Source organism: Mytilus californianus, unplaced genomic scaffold, assembly GCF_021869535.1.
Source record: "Mytilus californianus isolate M0D057914Y unplaced genomic scaffold, xbMytCali1.0.p SCAF_14, whole genome shotgun sequence".
Classification (NCBI taxonomy): domain Eukaryota; kingdom Metazoa; phylum Mollusca; class Bivalvia; order Mytilida; family Mytilidae; genus Mytilus; species Mytilus californianus.
Window position 1 is genome coordinate 1,853,800 of NW_026262626.1, and position 21,719 is coordinate 1,875,518.

General features: G+C 33.2%; 1 protein-coding gene across 1 annotated transcript; it reads right to left on the reverse strand.

The window, feature by feature from the left end:
* Positions 1-647: 647 nt before the first annotated feature.
* LOC127724007 (tRNA (uracil-5-)-methyltransferase homolog B-like) lies at positions 648-21,513 on the reverse strand. Its single transcript, XM_052230742.1, has 13 exons — positions 21,374-21,513; positions 17,552-17,653; positions 17,101-17,155; positions 16,659-16,811; positions 14,633-14,732; positions 12,526-12,596; positions 11,632-11,778; positions 9,797-9,891; positions 7,645-7,859; positions 6,908-7,009; positions 5,821-5,940; positions 2,157-2,256; positions 648-799 (listed from the first exon to the last, which is right to left on the reverse strand). The coding sequence occupies exons 1-13, from the start codon at positions 21,424-21,426 to the stop codon at positions 679-681; spliced, it is 1,434 nt and encodes a 477-aa protein (XP_052086702.1). The 5' UTR covers positions 21,427-21,513; the 3' UTR covers positions 648-678.
* Between the last annotated feature and the right edge of the window lie 206 nt (positions 21,514-21,719).

Below are 21,719 nucleotides of genomic sequence, written 5' to 3' on the forward strand. Positions count from 1 at the left end.
TTGGACTTGTATAAAACTTGATATAATCATTAAGTCACATAATAAAGAGAGGAAGATCCCAATAGTTTTTTGGGTAAGCATCTTTTAGGTCACAGACACTAGTACAATGTACTAAAAACACATGTTGGTGCAGAAAAGGCAAAGGGGAGGTGGGTCTCATTATTCAAATCTGGGTACAGACGTCTAGTTGGGGTTTAACCCCCCTTTCATATATTGATGTTTGGGATAATCCCTACCCATTCATATATTTCCTAGGAAAATCATAACCCAATGATATATTTTCCCAGCTATCAGAAATACCATCTATAATATCTTTAGATGTAAACCACATTGGATCATTCAAATTATTAGACACAAAGATCAGTACACAGTTTTTACAGACATCTTAAAAAGGAGATGAAGATTTATGACCCATTGATGTATAAATTTCTACCCATTGTTATATATTATAACCTCCGTGAAATTGCACCCATTGATATATTTGACATTCCCAAAAAGTGACCCATACCTATTGGGGTATAAAGTCACTTTTAGCTACAAATGTACCTTGGCTATATCACAGTGGCCATTTTTGTTGGTCAAAGAAGCTTGAGTACCTGCAAGAACCACCAACCTTAATATTGTAAATCTGCTGTACAACTTCAAGGACAAAGAAAAAAAAACACTTTTTCTTGTTTGTTATCTTTCAAATAAAACAATAATTTCACAATGGTTAGTCTGAGGAAACATATCGACTGGCACAGTCACTACTGGTCTGAATGGCATTCCATAGAATATCTCATTTGGTGGGACAATCAAACTGAAAAATATAAATATGATTGCAATGATATTAGTCTGAATGGCTTTCCATAAAATATCTCATTTGGTGGGACAATCAAACTCAAAAATATATAATGGTGAATGCTATTAGTCTGAATGGGTTTCCAAAGAATATCTCATTTGAGAATCGAAATTAAAAAAAAAATTATCTTGATTTTCATATCATTGATAAATTCATGTTTTTGTTTATTTTATTATTAAAATTACTAGCTGGAAGTTTTTTTAAAGATCTTTTGAGTTATGCAGTCACATAACTGTTAAACTAGTATTACTAATAAGACTGGATGTTTTTTCAAATAGTTTTTAGACAATCGTCCAAGGGAAAGTTGTGTAAATACTGGATGTTTTAAGACAATTGTCCCAGGATAAGTTGTGTAAATTTTTAACTTCTATAAAATTGAGTGACAGAGTACAACTAACAGATGTGGTTACCATGGTTACCATAGCTTCCTGTAGTAGAGAGCACATTTGGACCTTCCTTTTAAACTTTATGTGCTGACTTTATTATCTTGTTTAAGTTAGTGGTCATCCTGTTTGAAGTTAGACAGTGCCAGATTTTTATTGTATTTAACTTTTATGACATATAGTCTAGTAAGGCAAAAAAAGGGATGGGGTGTGTTTTTTGCATATAAAAAAAAGAAGATGTGGTATGATTGCCAATAAGAGTCATTCAGAGTCCAAATGATGTAGAAGTTATTAACCACAAAAATGTAAATCTGGTTTAACCCCAACACTTTTTTGTGCCTGTACCAATGAAAAAATTGTAAAAAGTTTGACGTAACCCTACTGTCTCAGTTGTAACGGTTGTTGTCAGTGTAAAAGTGTAAAGTTTACTGCTATAAAATCAAGTTCAGTTTATCAATCAAATACCGAGAGAACAAAAAAAAAAGAAAAATAGGGTGCTACCTCTTCATTATGGAGAAGCTTTACTATATTTTGTTAAATTTCATGAAGGTTTGACAAAGGTATTAAAGTTTTAAAATCTTTAAACCTCAGACTGAACCTAATGTTGACAATGCCGATGACAGAATGAAGGATTGCTATTTCTCACCTTTGCGACTTTTGTAACAGGTGAGACAAAAATCAAGAGATATGGTATGATTGCAAATGAGATAACTATCCATAAAGACCAGGTTATCTAGATAATGCGTTGTTTGTTGTTATTTGTCTGTATATCTTTTTTTTAGGAATCGAGTGTTGGCAGATGGTTTGGTTTTTTGTGCTGTCATATATTTTTTGTCATGATTCCTGTTATCCTTTTAATGTGTTACCGGGTATTTTGTAAAATATAATAAGCATGAACATAAAAACATGTTTAAAAGGATAAAAATACTCACTTGACAAAATTAGATAAGACATTCCCAACAGGTTTGCATGAAATATAAATAACTTTGTTTATCTTCTCACAATTTCTTATAGATTCTATCAGTTTTTTATCTACAATGACATAAACATAAATTAAAAAAAATGTAAAAAAATTTTCAGTATAAGCAAATATTGAAAAATTAAAGGTTTCATAATGTGAGAGAATTAGTTATCACTTGATATCAACTCATATGATTTAATTTTTATATAATAATACATAAGTCTTTGGCAAATTCATTATTATTTTGAAAAAAAATTATAAGAGTTGATATTAAGCGATATTCAATTATCACGAGTTGTTAAACAGATTTCACTTATGGTCAAAATTATCTGTGTGTAAAAAATAAAATTCTGTGAAATATTATACGTGTTTTTAGCACCATAACAGTATGATGTCAAAATTCTGCTTCCAGTATCAAAAGTTAACATCAAATGTTTTCAAACTTTTTGTACGCTTCAGAATGGAATCAAATTTGACCAAAATATATTTGCAGGTAAAACATTTGAGTGTTTTGTTTATTAATGACAATATAACAAATCTCCATTGCCATGAGGGAAAATTGGTCCATTGTGACCTTTGAAAGTCATCATTGACCTATTTAAACGAATAGCCATTCATCACAATTTTGTAACACATTGCAGAATAGGTCAACCAAATGAAATATTTTTTTCCCAATTATCATTCATATTGCAATCCATTAAGCGTGATACTAGAAATTTCTCTTTATGGAAAACTTTCAAAATCATCTGGATCAATAATAAAATAGAGAAGGTGCATAATGTCATAAAGTAATGAAGATTTAGAAAAAGTTGCCTCATTAAAATCTTATCATTCGGTTTAGTTAGTAATACACTTACAAAGTGTGGACAGATGGATGACTGAGAGGAGATGATGATCAGTATATTTTCCCTCACCCCCTATTTCAACAAGCTGGAGTGCCAAAAATATCACATGCAACATGTTGTTGTGGTAGAATCTATATTTTTAACAAATTGACTATGATAAAATGTACCCCTTAGCTCTAGCTCTTCATGGCGATTTATAACTAGAGGCTCTCAAGAGCCTGTGTCGCTCACCTGATTCTACTTTGGTTTTGGAAATCATGTAAAAATAGATTAAAATCAAAGCAGATACCCTAATAATGAGTGAGGCAAAATTTGGTTTAATATTGGTCCTGTAATTTAATAAAAAATCCTGGTGGCCATCTTGAACAGTAAATCAGCAACAAAGTAGCAACACTTAATCAGCACCTCATAAGAAACATTTATACCATGTTTTGGTTTCATTCCATTCAGTGCACCTCTAGAAGAAGCATTTGTATGTATTTCCCATAGGGTCTTATGTTGAAGGAAGTTCCCCCATTGGCGGCAATCATGGATGAAGGATCAGCTTCACAGTAACAAAACTTAGTCAGCACCTCATAAGGAACATTCATGCCATGTTTGGTTTCAATCCATTCAGTATGTGGTTCTCTAAAAGAAGACATTTGTATGTATCGTCCATAGGGTCCTTTGTTAAACATTGTCCCCATCTGGCAGCCATCATGGATGAAGGATCAGCTTCAAAGTAACAACACTTGGTCAGCACCTCAAAAAGAACATGCATGCCATGTTTGGTTTCATTCCATTCAATGGTTCTCTAAAAGAAAACATTTGTATGTATTTCTCATAGGGTCCTATGTTAAACTAAGTCCTCCGCTGGCAGCCATCTTAGATTATGGATCGGCTTCATAGTAACAACACTTGGTCAGCACCTCATAAGGAACATTCATGCCATGTTTGGTTTCATTCCATTCAGTGGTTCTCTAAAAGAAGACATTTGTATGTATTTCTCATAGGGTCCTATGTTAAACTAAGTCCCCCGCTGGCTGCCATCTTGGATGATGGATCAGCTTCAAAGTAACAACACTTGGTCAGCACCTCATAAGGAACATTCATGCCATGTTTGGTTTCATTGCATTCAGTGGTTCTCTAAAAGAAGACATTTGTATGTATTTCCCATAGGGTCCTATGTTAAACTAAGTCCCCCGCTGGCTGCCATCTTGGATGATGGATCAGCTTCAAAGTAACAACACTTGGTCAGCACCTCATAAGGAACATTCATGCAATGTTTGGTTTCATTGCATTCAGTGGTTCTCTAAAAGAAGACATTTGTATGTATTTCCCATAGGGTCCTATGTTAAACTAAGTCCCCCGCTGGCTGCCATCTTGGATGATGGATCGGCTTCAAAGTAACAACACTCGGTCAGCACTTCATAAGAAACATTCATGCCATGTTTGGTTTCATTCCATTCAGTGGTTCTCTAAAAGAAGACATTTGTATGTATTTCCCATAGGGTCCTATGTTAAACTAAGTCCCCCGCTGGCGGCCATCTTGGATTATGGATCGGCTTCAAAGTAACAACACTCAGTCAGCATCTCATAAGGAACATTCATACCATGTTTGGTTTTATTCCATTCAGTGGTTCTCTAAAAGAAGACATTTGTATGTATTTCCCATAGGGTCCTATGTTAAACTAAGTCACTCACTGGCGGCCATTTTGGATGATGGAACAGCTACAAAGTAACAACACTTGGTCAGCACCTTGTAAGGAACATTCATGCTATGTCTTGTTACATTCCATTCAGTGGTTCTCTAAAAGAAGTCATTTGTATGCATTTCCCGTAGGGTCCTATGTTAAACTAAGTCCCCCGCTGGCGGCCATCTTGGATGATGGATCGGCTACAAAGTAACAACACTTGGTCAGCACCTCCTAATGAACATTCATGCTATGTTTTGTTTCATTCCATTCAGTGGTTCTCTAAAAGAAGTCATTTGTATGCATTTCCCATAGGATCCTATGTTAAACTAAGTCCCTCACTGGCGGCCATTTTGGATGATGGAACAGCTACAAAGTAACAACACTTGGTCAGCACCTTGTAAGGAACATTCATGCTATGTTTTGTTTCATTCCATTCAGTGGTTCTCTAAAAGAAGTCATTTGTATGCATTTCCCATAGGGTCCTATGTTAAACTAAGTCCCCCGCTGGCGGCCATCTTGGATGATGGATCGGCTACAAAGTAACAACACTTGGTCAGCACCTCCTAATGAACATTCATGCTATGTTTTGTTTCATTCCATTCAGTGGTTCTCTAAAAGAAGTCATTTGTATGCATTTCCCATAGGGTCCTATGTTAAACTAGGTCCCTCACTGGCGGCCATTTTGGATGATGGAACAGCTACAAAGTAACAACACTTGGTCAGCACCTTGTAAGGAACATTCATGCTATGTTTTGTTACATTCCATTCAGTGGTTCTCTAAAAGAAGTCATTTGTATGCATTTCCCATAGGCTCCTATGTTAAACTAAGTCCCCCGCTGGCGGCCATCTTGGATGATGGATCGGCTACAAAGTAACAACACTTGGTCAGCACCTCATAAGGAACATTCATGCCATGTTTGGTTTCATTCCATTCAGTGGTTCTCTAGAAGAAGTTCAAAATGTAAAAAGTTAACGCCGACGACGGACGACGGACGCCAAGTGATGAGAAAAGCTCACTTGGCCCTTCGGGCCAGGTGAGCTAAAAATCACATGCAACATGTTATTGTGGTATAATTCATATAATAACTACTTGACTATGATAAAATGTACATACTAGCTCCAGCTCTCCCTGGGTTTAAAATAGCTACAACATCCCATCCTAGTTTATCACTATAAACTAGCTCTCTCAACATTCGATGTGCTTTGTTACATATAAATTCTGTATTTGTTAGGCCTGTAAAACCAAATGTTTTCATTGAAATGTTATAATTATTGATTATTAAGGTTTTATGTGATACACAAATTTAGTATGGAAAAAAAAAAGAGATATGATAATAATGCAGGAACCCCACAACAAAAAACTCAATTATTTCTGTATATTTCATATGCTTTGGGTATCTCATTTTTTGAGAGTGAATTAACATGAAGATGTATTTCATAGCTTAACTTTGCCTATATTTTTTGTAGTATGAATATATTCTGCTATTTCAGTCTTGCCCATTTCTACTGGAACTGACTTGTGTATAACATATCAATATTGTGTTTGTCATTATATTCACTTAATATTCAATTTTCTATTTTTTAAACCAAATATCCACACCCTATTGTCAATCATTCTACATGTCTCATCTAGTTTTGAGTGAATTTATCAACTCTGATAAAAAAAACACCTTATTTTAGAATCCATACTAAAAATCCATGGTTTTACAGGAGTATTTTAATTTCTTATATGAAAAATTGCAAGAGTTTCCTGCAAATTAGTTTGCTGTAAAACTATTTATTTTCATAGGTATTTTTTTCTGCATTTAGCCTTACTTAGCTGACATCACAGCCATTCATTCTTTGATTTTCTACCTTAATAGTGAATGTAATCATATAAATAGAATATTCAAGTTTGACATATTTCATTATTTGCTACTGCGTAAGTCACATAAATAAATTGCTAGCGAAAATTAGCTGCTTCGCAGTATTCTTCTATTTTATCTAAAAATTTGCAATATTAAAACACCAAGAACTAATCAATCAATGCTACTCTATAATACAAGATTTCAAGTTTTTTTTTACTTTGCATGACTTGAAAACATAAATAAAGGGGAGCCTAAATCCCACAGAACACAGGATTTAAATATGAGACAAAAAACATCAACTAATTAAAATTGTGTTTTGTCACAATTCCATATGGATTTCCAATACATAAATACCATTGTTAATAGCATTAGATTTAGCATCTTCGACTGCCTGTGATGTAATGTCTACTCCGTACACTTGCTTGGCTCTCCTTGCTGCTAATATACCTATTGTTCCTGTCAAAAGATTAATCACAGAATGCTTATACTGTATTATACAAATCATTATCTTTTTAACGAAGTATTTGGTTTTATACAACTTTAAACACTATTTGTGTGTTTGTTGGGCATAAAAGCTATGTCAATACATTGAGTAAAGGGATGAATATCTTTATAATGGAGATCATTTCTAAAATGGGACTCAGATAAAAGTAAAAAAATTATTGAATTAAAACATTTCGCAGGCTTGGGGGTGGCAGAGTGGCAGATGGCACTTTTATTTGCCTGAACAATTATAGGAAATAATCAATAAACATTTTAAGCATTTTGGGGCAAAACAAAAAGTGCTTTCAACCCCCCTCCCCCCACATTTATTTCTTGAACAGGCCTACACATCTTTTATATTGGCCTAAACAACTGTTAGCAGAAATAATTTTGAAATTCATTTACTGAGGATTCATATTTATCTTCATGTGTTCCAATTTTTGTGGGTTAAGAAAAAAGTGTATTTACATCGATACTTGATTTTGTGGTTTTGATCAATTCTCCATACTAGTCTGGAAATTATACCCACGAAACCCATGAAAAATACTCAATGAATATTAATTAAACAACAGTACTATGCTGATTTTCACCCTCAAATCTAAGAATACCTGTTCCACAGCATATGTCAAGAACAGTTGTCTGAGGACCAACTTGTCCTAAATCTAATACTTTAGAATATAAAACTTCTGCACAAGGTACATTTCCTTGGAAGAAGGACGTTGGAGATATCTGGAATTTTGAACCCATTAAATTTTCTGTAAGAACAGGAATACCATGCAGCAGCTCATGTGGGAAGTCATCATTAGTAGGAAATTTCCTATGACTGAAAGAAATAAAACGTATTTGATAATTATGATATGTGGAATTTAAAAAAAATATTCTTTCTGATCTATCTATTGATATTTTTAATGAGAACTATTGCATTTTACAATACAGGTACATATTATATTAGTGGATAAATAAATGTGATGATGCCCCCGCTTGCATATTATATAGTTATAATGGGACATAACTGAAGAACGGTAAAAGTGATGCTACCCAAATTTGAACTTGATCTGAGTTTTGTGGTAATAAGCATTGTGTGTAAGTCTCATAACATTTGGTTGAGGCTAATTTTAGAGAACAGAAACTAAAAATTCAGCGATTTTTCTATCTGTAAACACGCATAACTCTAGAACGGTTGTGTATAAGTTTTATAACATTTGGTTGAGGCAAACTTAAGTTAGAGAACAGAAACTAAAAATTTTGCAATTTTTCCATTTATAAAGGGGCATAGCTCTAGAACGGTTAAAGTGACGCTGTAGCGGTGGGGGCATTAAGTTTTACCCTTGTCTGTCTGTACATATGTACGTACGTACAGATGGACAAGGGTAAAAATTAATGCCCCCACCTTACGTACATACGTACATACGTACAGACGGACAAGGGTAAAATTTTTCCATTTATAAAGGGGCATAACTCTAAAACGGTTAAAGTGATGCCACCAAAATTCAAATTTAATCTGTGTTTTGTGGTAATAAGCATTGTGTATAAGTTTCATAACATTTGGTTGAGGCAAACTTAAGTTGGAGAACAGAAACTAAAAATTTTGCCATTTTTCCATTTATAAAGGGGCATAACTCTAAAACGGTTAAAGTAACGCCACCAAAATTCAAACTTAATCTGTGTTTTGTAGTAATAAGCATTGTGTATAAGTTTCATAATATTTGGTTGAGGCAAACTTAAGTTAGAGAACAGAAACTAAAAATTTTGCAATTTTTCCATTTATAAAGGGGCATAACTCTAGAACGGTTAAAGTGACGCTGTAGCGGTGGGGGCATTAAGATTTACCTTTGTCTGTCTGAAATATGTACGTACGTACAGATGGACAAGGGTAAAAATTAATGCCCCCACCGTACGTACATACGTACAGACGGACAAGGGTAAAACTTAATGCCCCCACCGCTAAAGCGGGGGCATAAAAACCAAGTTTTCTTTGTAACCTTTCTATCAATAAATTAATTAACACAACCACATTATTTGTGTTCCTTTTCAAAATGTCAGAAGCCCTAAATTTAGTGGTTGTTGTTGTTGGTTGGTGTCTGTCATATTTGATTTTTTTTTATCCTTTTAGCATAAATCAGGCTGTTGGTTTTCAAGTTTGGATTGCTTCACATTTTGTCATGTCATGGCTATTTTTTTTGCTGACTTCTTTCCACAGAATTGGTTTTGCTCATTTTTAAAGACTGTTCTGTGACCAATAGTTTCATTAGGCACAACCTTTTAATATTTACTGTGGGGAGGGGGCATATGTTTTTTTCATGGGAACAAATATTTTTTTTTGGACTAACATTATAGGCAAACAATTTTGTTCATCAACATACATGCAGGAACATTGAATTCATTTATTTTGGCAATGCATTTTACAATACAGGTTAATATAGTTATCATATATACAGAAAAAAAGTACAGTACAGCATTAGTTTTGATACCATTTTTAGTCTTCATGAAACAGTTTTTGTGTTAGATTTTTACAAGTTAGTTGAAAATAAACTGGTCCTGCATTTAAAACATCTCATAAATATACAAAATGTAATATTTCAGAATGACTTCTAAAAGCCTGTATTGAATTTGGAATGAAATATTCATTGGAATTGTTGAAAAAATTGAACTCTGCATTTTATAAATGGTGTTTTGTTGTACCCAGTATACTTATCTTATTCTAGTTTAAAATATTTTAATATTTGTATTGTAAAAGATACAAGTCTATAAAATTTTTACCTAGACTGAAAATATATAGAATCAACATCTAACTGTTTTCCTGGCCCATGTACAAAATACTCCAAAATCTCTTCTTTGGCACCATCAATAAATTCCTACTAAAAAGTAAAATCGTAATTTGTGAAGTACTTTTATTAATGGCTGTTGATGTTTGTGGTTTTCCACAGAATTATAAAGAATCAACAGTATAGTACAAGTTGAGACATTTTACTTTCTTAGCTAAAACAGGGCTGCATAGAAAATATACATATTCTACATACTGTGGATTGGACATTGGTTGGAAACTAATTTTCATGGATTGCGTGGAAATAGGTGAACCACAATTTTAAAAGTTTGACGAAATACAAATTTTTTATAACCTAGTGTGCAGATATCAAATATCAAAGAAATTGAACTTGTCCTCAATCCACGATAATTGGTACCCATGAAAATAAATGAATCCTTAGTTCCTAATTTTCAGACTATAATTTGAATGTGAGAAGAGTTGAGAATGAAAAACCCTAAGATTGGTTGATACTGTCAGGGCTCACACTACTTTAAAATCAAAGAGAGAAGTGACCTCTCTTTTTGAAACTGATAGGGAAAAGTGATGAGACTTAAAGGGAAGTGCTTCTTTTTGCTCACAGCACTATAATGTTTGGTTTCTGCAATAATATATATGGCCATATATAAATATGTATTCTATTTATTTAATTCATTTTTATATTGTTCAAATCATGCCTGAGAATACCATTACAGTAACAATTATCTCAGTTTATGTCTTAAATTTTCAATTATAGTTGCACAATATTTGGTCATAGTTGGTACGCATCCAGTCCATAAATCCATAAATACAAGTAAAACTGCGAGCTACTGCTCACTGATGATAACCCCGCCCAAATATTTCAGTAAACAGGAAGTTGTTGAGTGACGAATCTGAAAACGCATCACACGATAGAGCTGACTTATATAAACCCTGATACCAAATTTCAGAAATCCTTATGATGTAGTTCCTGAGAAAGATGCGACTAAAAATATTCATGGGACGGGCGGACTGACGGATGGATTGACAGATGGATGGATGGTCTGACAGACAGACAGACAGAGGTAAAACACTATACCCCCACTTTTTTAAAACGGGGGTATAATAATAAAAAACAGTATACCCCCACTTTTTTAAAGTGGGGATATAATTATAATGGCGGACTCACAAGAACATTTTTTTACAAAAATAAACAATGTCTGACAAGTGATTTGGAAGGAATATGATGTTTTTAATATAATAAATGGAAGAAACATTAACTAAAGGCAATTTTCATCACATTCTAATGTAGTAACAAATTTATTTTGCCGCTATCAGAATGTTTTGATGTATGCTCTCGAGTAGCAAGTGCCGAAATGAAAGAAAATACTTCATAAAAATTGTTTCTTTGAAATAACATACCACCAATCTACAAATCAATGCTTTCACCACGTTTTCTATAGAAAGAATATTTTTTTGTCTATGAATTTCTTTTCTTATAAATGAAAAATTGCAGTTTCATCAACTTTGTAAAAATGAAAAGTTGCTGATGACAAAAGCGACTGTTGTGAACACCCGTGACGGTTGAGAAAAGAAAAGGACTGATGGGAAAGAGACTTCCTAGCCATAGTCCCTCAGTAGCTTGGATTGCTTTATAATGATCATTGTTTTATAAAATATGAAATTACTGAAGCACAGCATCTGTTGACAAATATGGTTAAGACATTTGTTAACCAGTAAGATAAATCTCTTCTCAAAATCATATTAGTCTGATAGAATAAGATATAAAACTGACATTGGAAATATATAGAAGTAATTCAACTTTAAAACAAACCTTGGGATTCCTCTGTGGATGAAAAAGAAATATGACCATGTCTTGACCAGTTGTGGTTGATCGAATAACAACAGATTTCCAATTGCCGTGGGGTTCTACACAGAATTTTGGTTCATAAGATGATTGATACAGGAATTCTTGTGCCAACTGTAAACAATCAACGAAAAGAGCAACTGTCATTTTATTTCAACTCAATTTTATCAGGTTTTAATGTACAAAGATATTGCTGTAAAATTTGTTTTGCAAACAATTTACAGTACAACAGTAGTGATATTAAATGTAAAGTAAACTGGAAAACTTCATTGGAACTCGACTGCTGGGTTAAACAAATACAGAGAAAATACACAGCAATAATAAGTGTACATCAACTCAAATTACTCAAAAACTATTTTATATAGACCAACAGTAATATATATGATTGTCTTGTTTGATACACATCTATATATAAATCATGTTTATCTTGTTGACTTGTATTTTTTTATCATGCTTAAAAGGCAGCTTCTGTCTGCTTAAAATACTTTTTATTTTTACCTCCCAGTAAATGATGCATGGACCAATCAGAACATCTGAAGTGTTCCAACAAATCAACACCGTTTTGAGGTCAAATTTATTGTTTTAGAATTAAATCATGCACATAAAAAGTATATTGGCTGATAGAAATTCTAAATGATATGTTTTCACGCTATGACATAAGATTACAATCAATATAATGTGTATAAAAAATGAAAATGCAAAGTCTTTTAACTCTGAAACAAAGAGTTCCATCTACAATCTAAATTAAACAAAAAGATTCCCAACCATTTTTACAACTCAAAATTCATATGTAAGATTTTTTGTGCATTTTAATACCTTTTTAAAACTGATTAACTTGAAACAGTCAACAAAAAATACTACCTTGAATATTTGTTTATGTCTGTCTGATATTATACTAAGAAAATATGGCTGTACACAGGTCAGTGTTTTATCTGTAAAAGAAAACAAAATAATACTTAACTACCTAAACTTAATATACAAGCCATAGCCTGCAAGGTTCAAACACATTGATTGATTGATTTGTGTTTAATGCCACTTTCAGCACTATTGGTGGAGGAAGATAAAGTGGTTGGAGAGAACCAAGACCTTTGGCAGGAAAACTAACAATCCTAGTCAATTAAGATTGGAGTCAAGTGCCCCAGCCACATGAAGGAGTCAAACTCACAACCTCAGTGTTGACAGGCTAGTGATACAGTAGTTGGACTACTTAGACTACTTAGCCACCGAGGTCCCTTAGGTTCAAACACAGGTCATACTATAAAGTCTTTTATTATAGCATAGATTTCTATGGTCAAACCCGTTTGTGAGGTTCTATTTTTGTGTTTCATTTGTCCCCATTTTTTATCTTCGCATAGCTGCTAATTTAGGCAAGGGCATATTTTCGTGATAATATCTTAATCAAGAAATTAGTGAAATAAACCTCACAACAATTTCCCTCTTTACACTATAGTCATTTTGAAAGTATGATTCCATATTCAGGCATTTAATAAAAAGTGGTATCTAGCTTCCAGCTTTGTACAGTATAATTGTTTATAAAGCTAACAAACTTAGCAATTGTTCTTCAAGTCTGTCTCTTTAATAGAAAACAAAGAATATGGGGTTTCAATCCATGACACAAAATCAGTACATGCACAGCAAAAAACACACAAAGAGCAAAGGAATACAGAAGAGAATACACCTCAGACATGGGGACATTTTCTACGGCTTGCTAATTAGACTGATTGATTTATAAAGGTTATAAGTATTCTCTTTTTGTTCAATCACTGCATCTGGTATTCTTTGGGATAAACATAAATTTTGCTATAGTTTGAAGCAATACTCAAATGTTTATTTTGTTTTACTGTATAGTATTAAGTTTTCAGACGTCTGTTTAATTTATATTGGAAATAATTGTGCATCATTATATTATACAGAAATAATGTATCTTTAGTATTTTTGTCCTTTTACAAAGAGAAAGTAAGGGCTAATTTTGGCCTAAAATTTAAAGCACATCTGATGAAAGATTTTTGACATTTTTCAAACACTAAAGTGTCTACTTCAGTCGATTCAATTACTTTATGTACAAGATTTTAATTGATTTGGTCAAAGACGCTCAAATTCAAGCTTCAATATGAAAAATCTATCAAATATGCCATAAAACGTCACTTTTCAGATGGTTTTTGTCTAAAATGTAAGTGGCCGCATTCATGTTCAGTCACAACCTTTATCGCCGCATTTTTGCGCCTGTCCCAAGTCAGGAACCTCTAGCCTTTGTGAGTCTTGTATTATTTTTAATTTTAGTTTCTTGTGTACAATTTGGAGTTTAGTATGGCGTTCATTATCACTGAACTAGTATATATATTTGTTTAGGGGCCAGCTGAAGGACGCCTCCGGGTGCAGGAATTTCTTGCTGCATTGAAGACCTGTTGGTGACCTTCTGCTGTTGTCTGTTCTATGGTCGGGTTGTTGTCTCTTTGACACATTCCCCATTTCCATTCTCAATTTTATGTATACTATAATCATCAAATACAACATGTATTTGAATATTAAGACTGAACACAAGTGCTGGCACTTCCATTTTAGACAAAACAGTCTAAAAATTAGCACAAATGCTAAAACTGTGAAGATTTCAGTAATTTTACATGAATTACTGATGCTAGTACTTGATATATGTGTATTGTATTGTCAAAAAACAGCCCATATTTATAAAACTAAAGTATCCTACTTTCCAATAAATAGCTAAAAGTTTACATTTTCAACAAATTGTAAAAATGCTATATTTTGGGGCCAAAAAGGGGTCTAACCGGGCCTACTCCTTTACTCTTCAAAACAGGTTATTGGTAGTGTTTGGACAATGCAGATATTGAGCTTGACATATAAGACACTCTTCTCTTGTTGAAGATTGTATGTTGACTTCTAACACACATTTTCATTTATTCTGAAACAAAATAAAGTCAATAGAGAAACTTGTAAGTTATTTGTTACTTACCGTAACCTCTACCAACATACAATCCCAGTGTCTTTCTGTCTCCTTTAATATCAGGTCCAAGATTACAAGTGTTTTTATATCTATATCCCTTTGTTATTGGCTATTAAAAATAAACAGAATTATTTCATGTTTTTAAAGATATTGTGTTTTATGCTATAATGCTTTATGTCTACTGTATATATGCTAGAATGAATTGTGATAAATTACTGTTTTGACTTGCTCCATGAAAATCTGAGATAACATTAATTCAATGATTTAGAATTTTGCAGTTTGGCGAAATGCTGTGTACAATTTTTGTTCAAAGCATACAAATACTTGTATCTGTAAAAGCTTGAACAAGAAACCAATGATGTATATATATAGACTATATGAATTGGGAACAGATAGAAAATTGGGTGTTTTAAATTCTACAAAAATGTACTTTATCTATCTGTACAATGTTCAGTTATCCTGACTATGTTGCTTGTTTGTTATATACTCTTCATGTTTGTTGTTATGTGGGGTAATGTTTGTTGTTATGTGGGGTAATGTTTGTTGTTATGTGGGGTAATGTTTGTTGTTATGTGGGGTAATGTTTGTTGTTATGTGGGGTAATGTTTGTTGTTATGTGGGGTAATGTTTGTTGTTATGTGGGGTAATGTTTGTTGTTATGTGGGGTAATGTTTGTTGTTATGTGGGGTAATGTTTGTTGTTATGTGGGGTAATGATATATTTTAAGAGAGGTCTGCCATTAGTACCATTTTCTTTTATAATATGCATGACCAAACCAAAGTTTATTTTAAAAAGAATACTTTTTCAATTCATAGTACATGGTCCTACATTTTGAGTGGTCCAAGTATGGTTTAATTTTTTATTATCATATAATGCCTTTTGTCTTTGGAAATTATAGTTACTACAATATCATAAATACATGTACTTAAAGATTGTTACATGGTATTTTCAATATGGTCCTAGTATCAGCCTGAGACTCACATATCAGACTGAGGGTATTATAACCCAAGGTCCCAATATGGGTTAAGGGATGATAATAGGGCCAATATTGAAAATGTCATGTAATGATCGACTTATCACATAATAAGCCTATGAAATTGGTACAAGGAAATCGAATAAACAATGTAATTAAAGACAATTCATATATTCAATTTGTTTGCTTTTCATTTGTATTTGTTCATTATCGTTTTTTTATTGCAGTTGTAACATTTCAATGACTCCTAAACAATTCCTGTAGGTTGCACTTTGTAAATACAGCTGTTTCACAAGCCACGCCTCTTTTGGGGAGATATATAATATTCATAGATATTTTGTTTTGTTTACGTACTGGTTCCCAGTTATGATCTCTATGTTTCATCTCATAGAGACTTCACTTGGGAATGTTACCAGTATAAAAACACATGGTAGCGGCGAAAATTGAAATCTGAGGTAGACCCTAAGTAAAGGTAGGGGTAGAACAGAATTTTAGTATAAGTTTAAACTCTTAGAAGTTCGGGGCATATAAATGTTGAAAATATGCCGCACAGCCCTATATTTTGACCTTTGAAAAAAATAGTAGTGTATATCAACTTTCCGTTCTTGGATTTAATTTTTTACGAAACTACATAGTAAAAGTGGCACAGTTTTAGACACAAAGGGAGTTCCTACCTGAAATTGCATTATCTATATTTACAGAAGTGCAACCTGTAACCACAGCTGGTTTTCTCTAACTTTCAACCATCATGAATGTTTCTAACAATGGCATGATAATTTTTATAAATGGCAGGATTTGTTTCATATCTAGTAAGTCACACAGATTTTACATGATAAGTTTTTTTCATGTAAGGGCTGATATGGCTCTCTCATTGAAATTGCACTGGAAGCCCTACTTGCCCAATAACAGGATGGTTATTTGCCGAAGGCAAATATTTGACTAGAGCAAATCTGTGGTTATTACATATGCAAAACCCAATGTTTCTGTAACAAATGTGTGATAAAATCAATCATTGTACGCAAGTTTTTCAGTTTGTACAAAGGTATATAATTTAGAGTTTACCGAAGGTAAAGTATCTTCTACAGGACACATCTTTTCTCCATACTCTGTCATCATTGTCTGTAGGAATGGGTTGTCTTCTATCTTCAAAAGTTTTTGATCTTTTAGGATATGGAAAACTTTCCTCATAGATTTCTCCACTAAGTGTTTTTTCATCTAAAAAAATTATAGCAACATTTCATATTTTTAATTTTATGAATCTACAACATTAAAGAAATTCAGAAGTCATTAAGATTATATTAACAATCTTTTTTGTTCCTTTTAATTAAGAACTTCATTTTTGTCAAAAGTTTAAAGTAATAAATTTTTATTGGTTAAAATTTGTTGTTGGGTTGCTCTCTCATTGACCCTAGGCCTACATCCCTTTTTATTCATCAAGAACTATCAAGATCTATTATAAAAGCACTTTTCATTTGACCATGGTCATTTCATTTAACATACTTACGGATAGTTGACTTTCATAAGATTTTTTCCATAATGGCTCAACTACATCTGCTAACCTAAAACAAAAGTAAAATAATTATGCTCAATTGAGTCTGTATCACTCTCTTCACTTTTCACACTAGTCCATGCATAATGACAAGAATAAGAAATTGCAAAATGCATTAAATGTATGGGTGCTGCAAAACGTAAATATACCAATTTTAAAAGCTACATACAAAATGTGTGTGTCTACACTTACAATTGCAAATACAACATGTACAATGTATGTGAGCTGGAAACCACAATTATCTCACCCCTTATAATTTGTTTTTGAGTCAACTTATGTGTCACCAATTACAATTTAAATATTCACTTTTATTTAACTTAACTTTGACAAACCAAAATCTATAATCATTTCAATTTGTTTAAACATAACATTTTTTCTGTATTATTGATCATAATATACAATTCACCTCAAGTACTGGTTTTCATATGTAAATGATTTCATGTACCCTGGTCGATTGTTCTGAGCAAATCTAAATATCTTCGTCATGTGTCGTACAATCTGTTTTAACCTAAAAAAGAAAGTTAAAATATCTTGCTTGTTCAAATTTGGAGTTGCTTCTTTTCAGACTTAACAATGTAATAATTAGCATTATTAATTTTTTGCAAACTCAGATAAAATTGTATAATGCTCATAATTTTTTTATTACTAATTGAACACTAATACCTTGGCACATAGCTATATAGTTCATCAGGGCCTGTGGCCTTGTACGGAGTGATGTTATGCAGTAATTGACCATTGCTGATATATCAATTTCATTCATTTGTGCATATGATGATTAGCTTCTTTTCGGGTATTTGGTTTGCAGATTACTCAGTCATGAATGTTTTACGCAAAGTGCTCATTTAAAATGTGTGCGTTATCTTTGGTGTTCATTATGAGCATGCCATCTTTTTTAAGTGCAGCTACACTATAATTATCCTTTCTCATACTTTTGATATATATGAGAATAGGTTTTTAGGTGTGTGCCTTTTGCTGGTGCTGCCAAATTCTTCAATTGTAAGGTCAAGGATCATGTTTTCTTTGTAATGCCAATAATCCAAGGTCTGTCTGCAATGTTTTTTTCATATGTTTGTACAACGTATATAATTTGTGTGCAGATTTTTCTTTTGATTTTTTATGCAGATGTTTTGTTTTGCTAAATTTATTCTTAGTTGATCTGTGATCCATGGCAGTTTCATTTTGTGTGTTATTTGTTTTAGTGGTATATAAGAACTGATGATTTTTATAGGGTCTTCTTCGAAGGTCAGCTATTTGTTAACACAAGATCCAATATTCTTTCACCTCTTGTTGGTTTGTGCTACTTTAAATTTTTGCTTCGATGAATCTTAAAAAAGTCAAATTTGAAAAGAACCCTCAGCAGATGTCATGATTATCTGGCTGACTAGATGAAACCTAATCCCCACAGTGAGAGGCCAAATCAGAATTCACTCTGGACACAAAATCCCAAAAGGAATGAAACCTAGCTTAACTATATTTTTATGATTGCAAGCAGATTTTATACGCTTTTATATGCACTCTCATGTCTTTTGATGGTTACATACCAGATTTCAAAAATCCAAAATTATCTAACCATGGATCGGTTCCATCCTATTTCTAGTCCATCAACAACATAGCAGAAAATGTAACATGAGAAATTATGCTGTTAGCCGACAACTGTGTATGCTACAGAGAGATAAAAAACGAAGATGACTGTGCAGAACTACAGACAGATATAAGTACTCTTGGTAACTGGGCGACTAACTGGGGTACGAGATTCCAACCAATTAAATGCAACATGATGACATTGAGTCGCAAGAAGAAAACAACATCATTTAAATATACCGGTACTCTAAAAGATACCAAACTCCAATTTTTAACATCTATTAAATATCTAGGAGTAAACATGACCAATGACCTACACTGGGGAAAGCACATAGAGGAGATATGCAACAAATCTAATAGGATTACTAAAAGAAACCTCTCATCATGTCCACTTGAAGTTAAATTCCAGGCATATAAAGGACTGATACGACCTGTCCTAGAATATGCAAGTGTGAGCCATAAAAGTGTCCTATGGTGGACACTTTTTCACAGAAAATGTATATTTAAATGTGTCCTATGCTGTGAAAAAGTGTCCATTCAATCTGACATAATTTTATGATAAAATACTATTAAATTCTGTCCTGTTCAGGTTGATTTTCAATAAGAGGACACTTTTTCACAGTAAAGGGAGATAATAAAAAAGTCACTGAAATGTTTTAGCTATATTTAATTTTCTATTACTAAAACAAACCAATTAAGAACCAGTTATAACTTAATATAAATAAAAAAGGAAGGTCTCAACCCCTGTCAAAAGAACCAGAAAGGCCAAATGTTAGAAGAGCAGTATTTATGAATACTATTCTTGAATATAACATGATTTTGTAAATTGAAATGAATTCCATGTATTATTATTCACATAGTTCATATTGAGTTCTATTAAATGTATTACTGTTTGTGCATGTTGTGAGTGTATAAGTACCGGTGCATGTTTTATTATATAATTTATCTGTATCTGTATGGGTACGTTGTAGTTACCAATACTGGCTTTTATACAACGGGGTGAAGGTGCTGTCAATTTATTGACATTTCACAAGAGCAGATTTAAAGCTCTCTACACTTGTTGCGCTCACAATTGTGTCTTCTAGATGGTTCCAGTTGATTATTGTGGACACAAAGAATGAATTTGAATGTTGCGGTGTTTTACTGGTGGAAATGTCAAAACACCTAGTATTGTTTCTCACTTGTTTTTTTCAATTATGTTTGTCGCTTGGTAATTGTCAAACTTTTTTTGCTGTGATGGTTCGTCTTGGTCTTGATGATTTTAAGAAGTCGTCTGGATCAATAGCAGGAACCAGCCCCCCAACCACCTTGTACAAAAATATAAGTTTTTGGCTTGTGCGTCTTTGTTGTAATTCTTGGAGTTCTAATTTGGTAAGCATGTTTGTTACGCAGCCAATTATCATCTCTTGTTTTGTAGTCACCTGTTATGAAGCATGCTGCTTGCCGCTGTATTCTTTCCAGCTTGTTTGATTCTGCTATACTGTAGGGGTCCCATACTGTTGCGGCATATTCCATAGTTGAATGTACATGTACAAGAGAAATGTAGGCAGTTTTCTAACATTCCTATGGGCAGTACCGTAAGTTCCTTCTCAGGTTGAATTTGCCTTTTTTGCAACATTTGTGATATGCGTGCTCCACTTCAGGTCTTCTGATATCTGCATTCCTAGGTATGGGTTGTTCTGGGCTTGTTGGAGTGTGTGGCCTTTGAGTGTGTAGAATCTCTGGCTTTTGTTTTTGATGTTTAGGATGTAGCATTTTTTTGCATTAAATCGCATAGACGCATACCCCATTTGTTTGCCCAATCTTTTATGTTTAATTACACATGGTGATGATCACATTTTTTATGAATTGAATACTCCAGTTTACCTGCCATGTTTTAATAAAGACAAAACCCCCATGCTAATTTTAAAACTTCAATTTAGATAAAGAACTGAAGATATGTATACATTTTGTGAGGTATTGAGAGTGGACACTTTTTCACGTGAGATCTATGAAGGACACTTTTTCATATGAAATATTGTCTTTTCTTTGAAGGACACTTTTTCACATCTGTGGACAAGATTTAATAGGTACATGTAAATATCTTCTGGACGATATTTCATAATAACCTATGTCCCTGGACACATTTTACTGTGAAAAAGTGTTCGGTGGACATAATTTCATGGTGGACAATATTTAATCCTACATAAGCACTGCCTGGGACCCACATCAAATATATCTTCAAGACCAGCTGGAAAGTGTACAGAAAAGAGCGGCAAGGTTCATAACATCAAACTACAATTAGGAACCAACAATTTCTAAGACAGCTGCAATTACCATCCCTAAAAGATCATCTAACCCAGAACAGACTTATCCTCTTCTGCAAAGGTATACACGGTCAAGCAAACTTACCATCTGATCAACTGAAAAAACCATCAAGGACAACCAAGATTTGGCAAGAACATGCAAAGCCAACATTTCCTCAAACGGCAAACAAAATCAGACACATTAAAATTCAGTTTCATACCAAACACAATTAAAGATTGGAACCTACTACCTCCGGATATTTTCACCAAAATTCAGACAGCAGAACCAGCTAAAACTTTCATTCAAGATCAAGACAAGAAGACTAAAATTTTGTAAGACTGCATTCTGATTTTATACAAACCTGGGACCACTGATTAAATGGTTAGAAAACAAATTTCTTTCCCGTAACATCATCTTTTCGGGTGTTTATTCGAGAGAAGATGCTCAAACAATAAACAGTGTGAAAAATTATTGGATTCAACTGGGCGCAGACATTTTGTAAGGGAGATAATCCATATGCATGTTCAACAAGATTGTTCCCCACAAGAATCTTTAAGGAATCACTACATACCAAATTTACTTTCATATAACAACATACAATGAAGAACCTTAAAAAATTAAGAAAAGACAGATAAATGTCAGCGAACTGTTTGTTTATTCCATGAATTAAATTTTTATTGGTATTTTATGCTTATGGAGACATAACA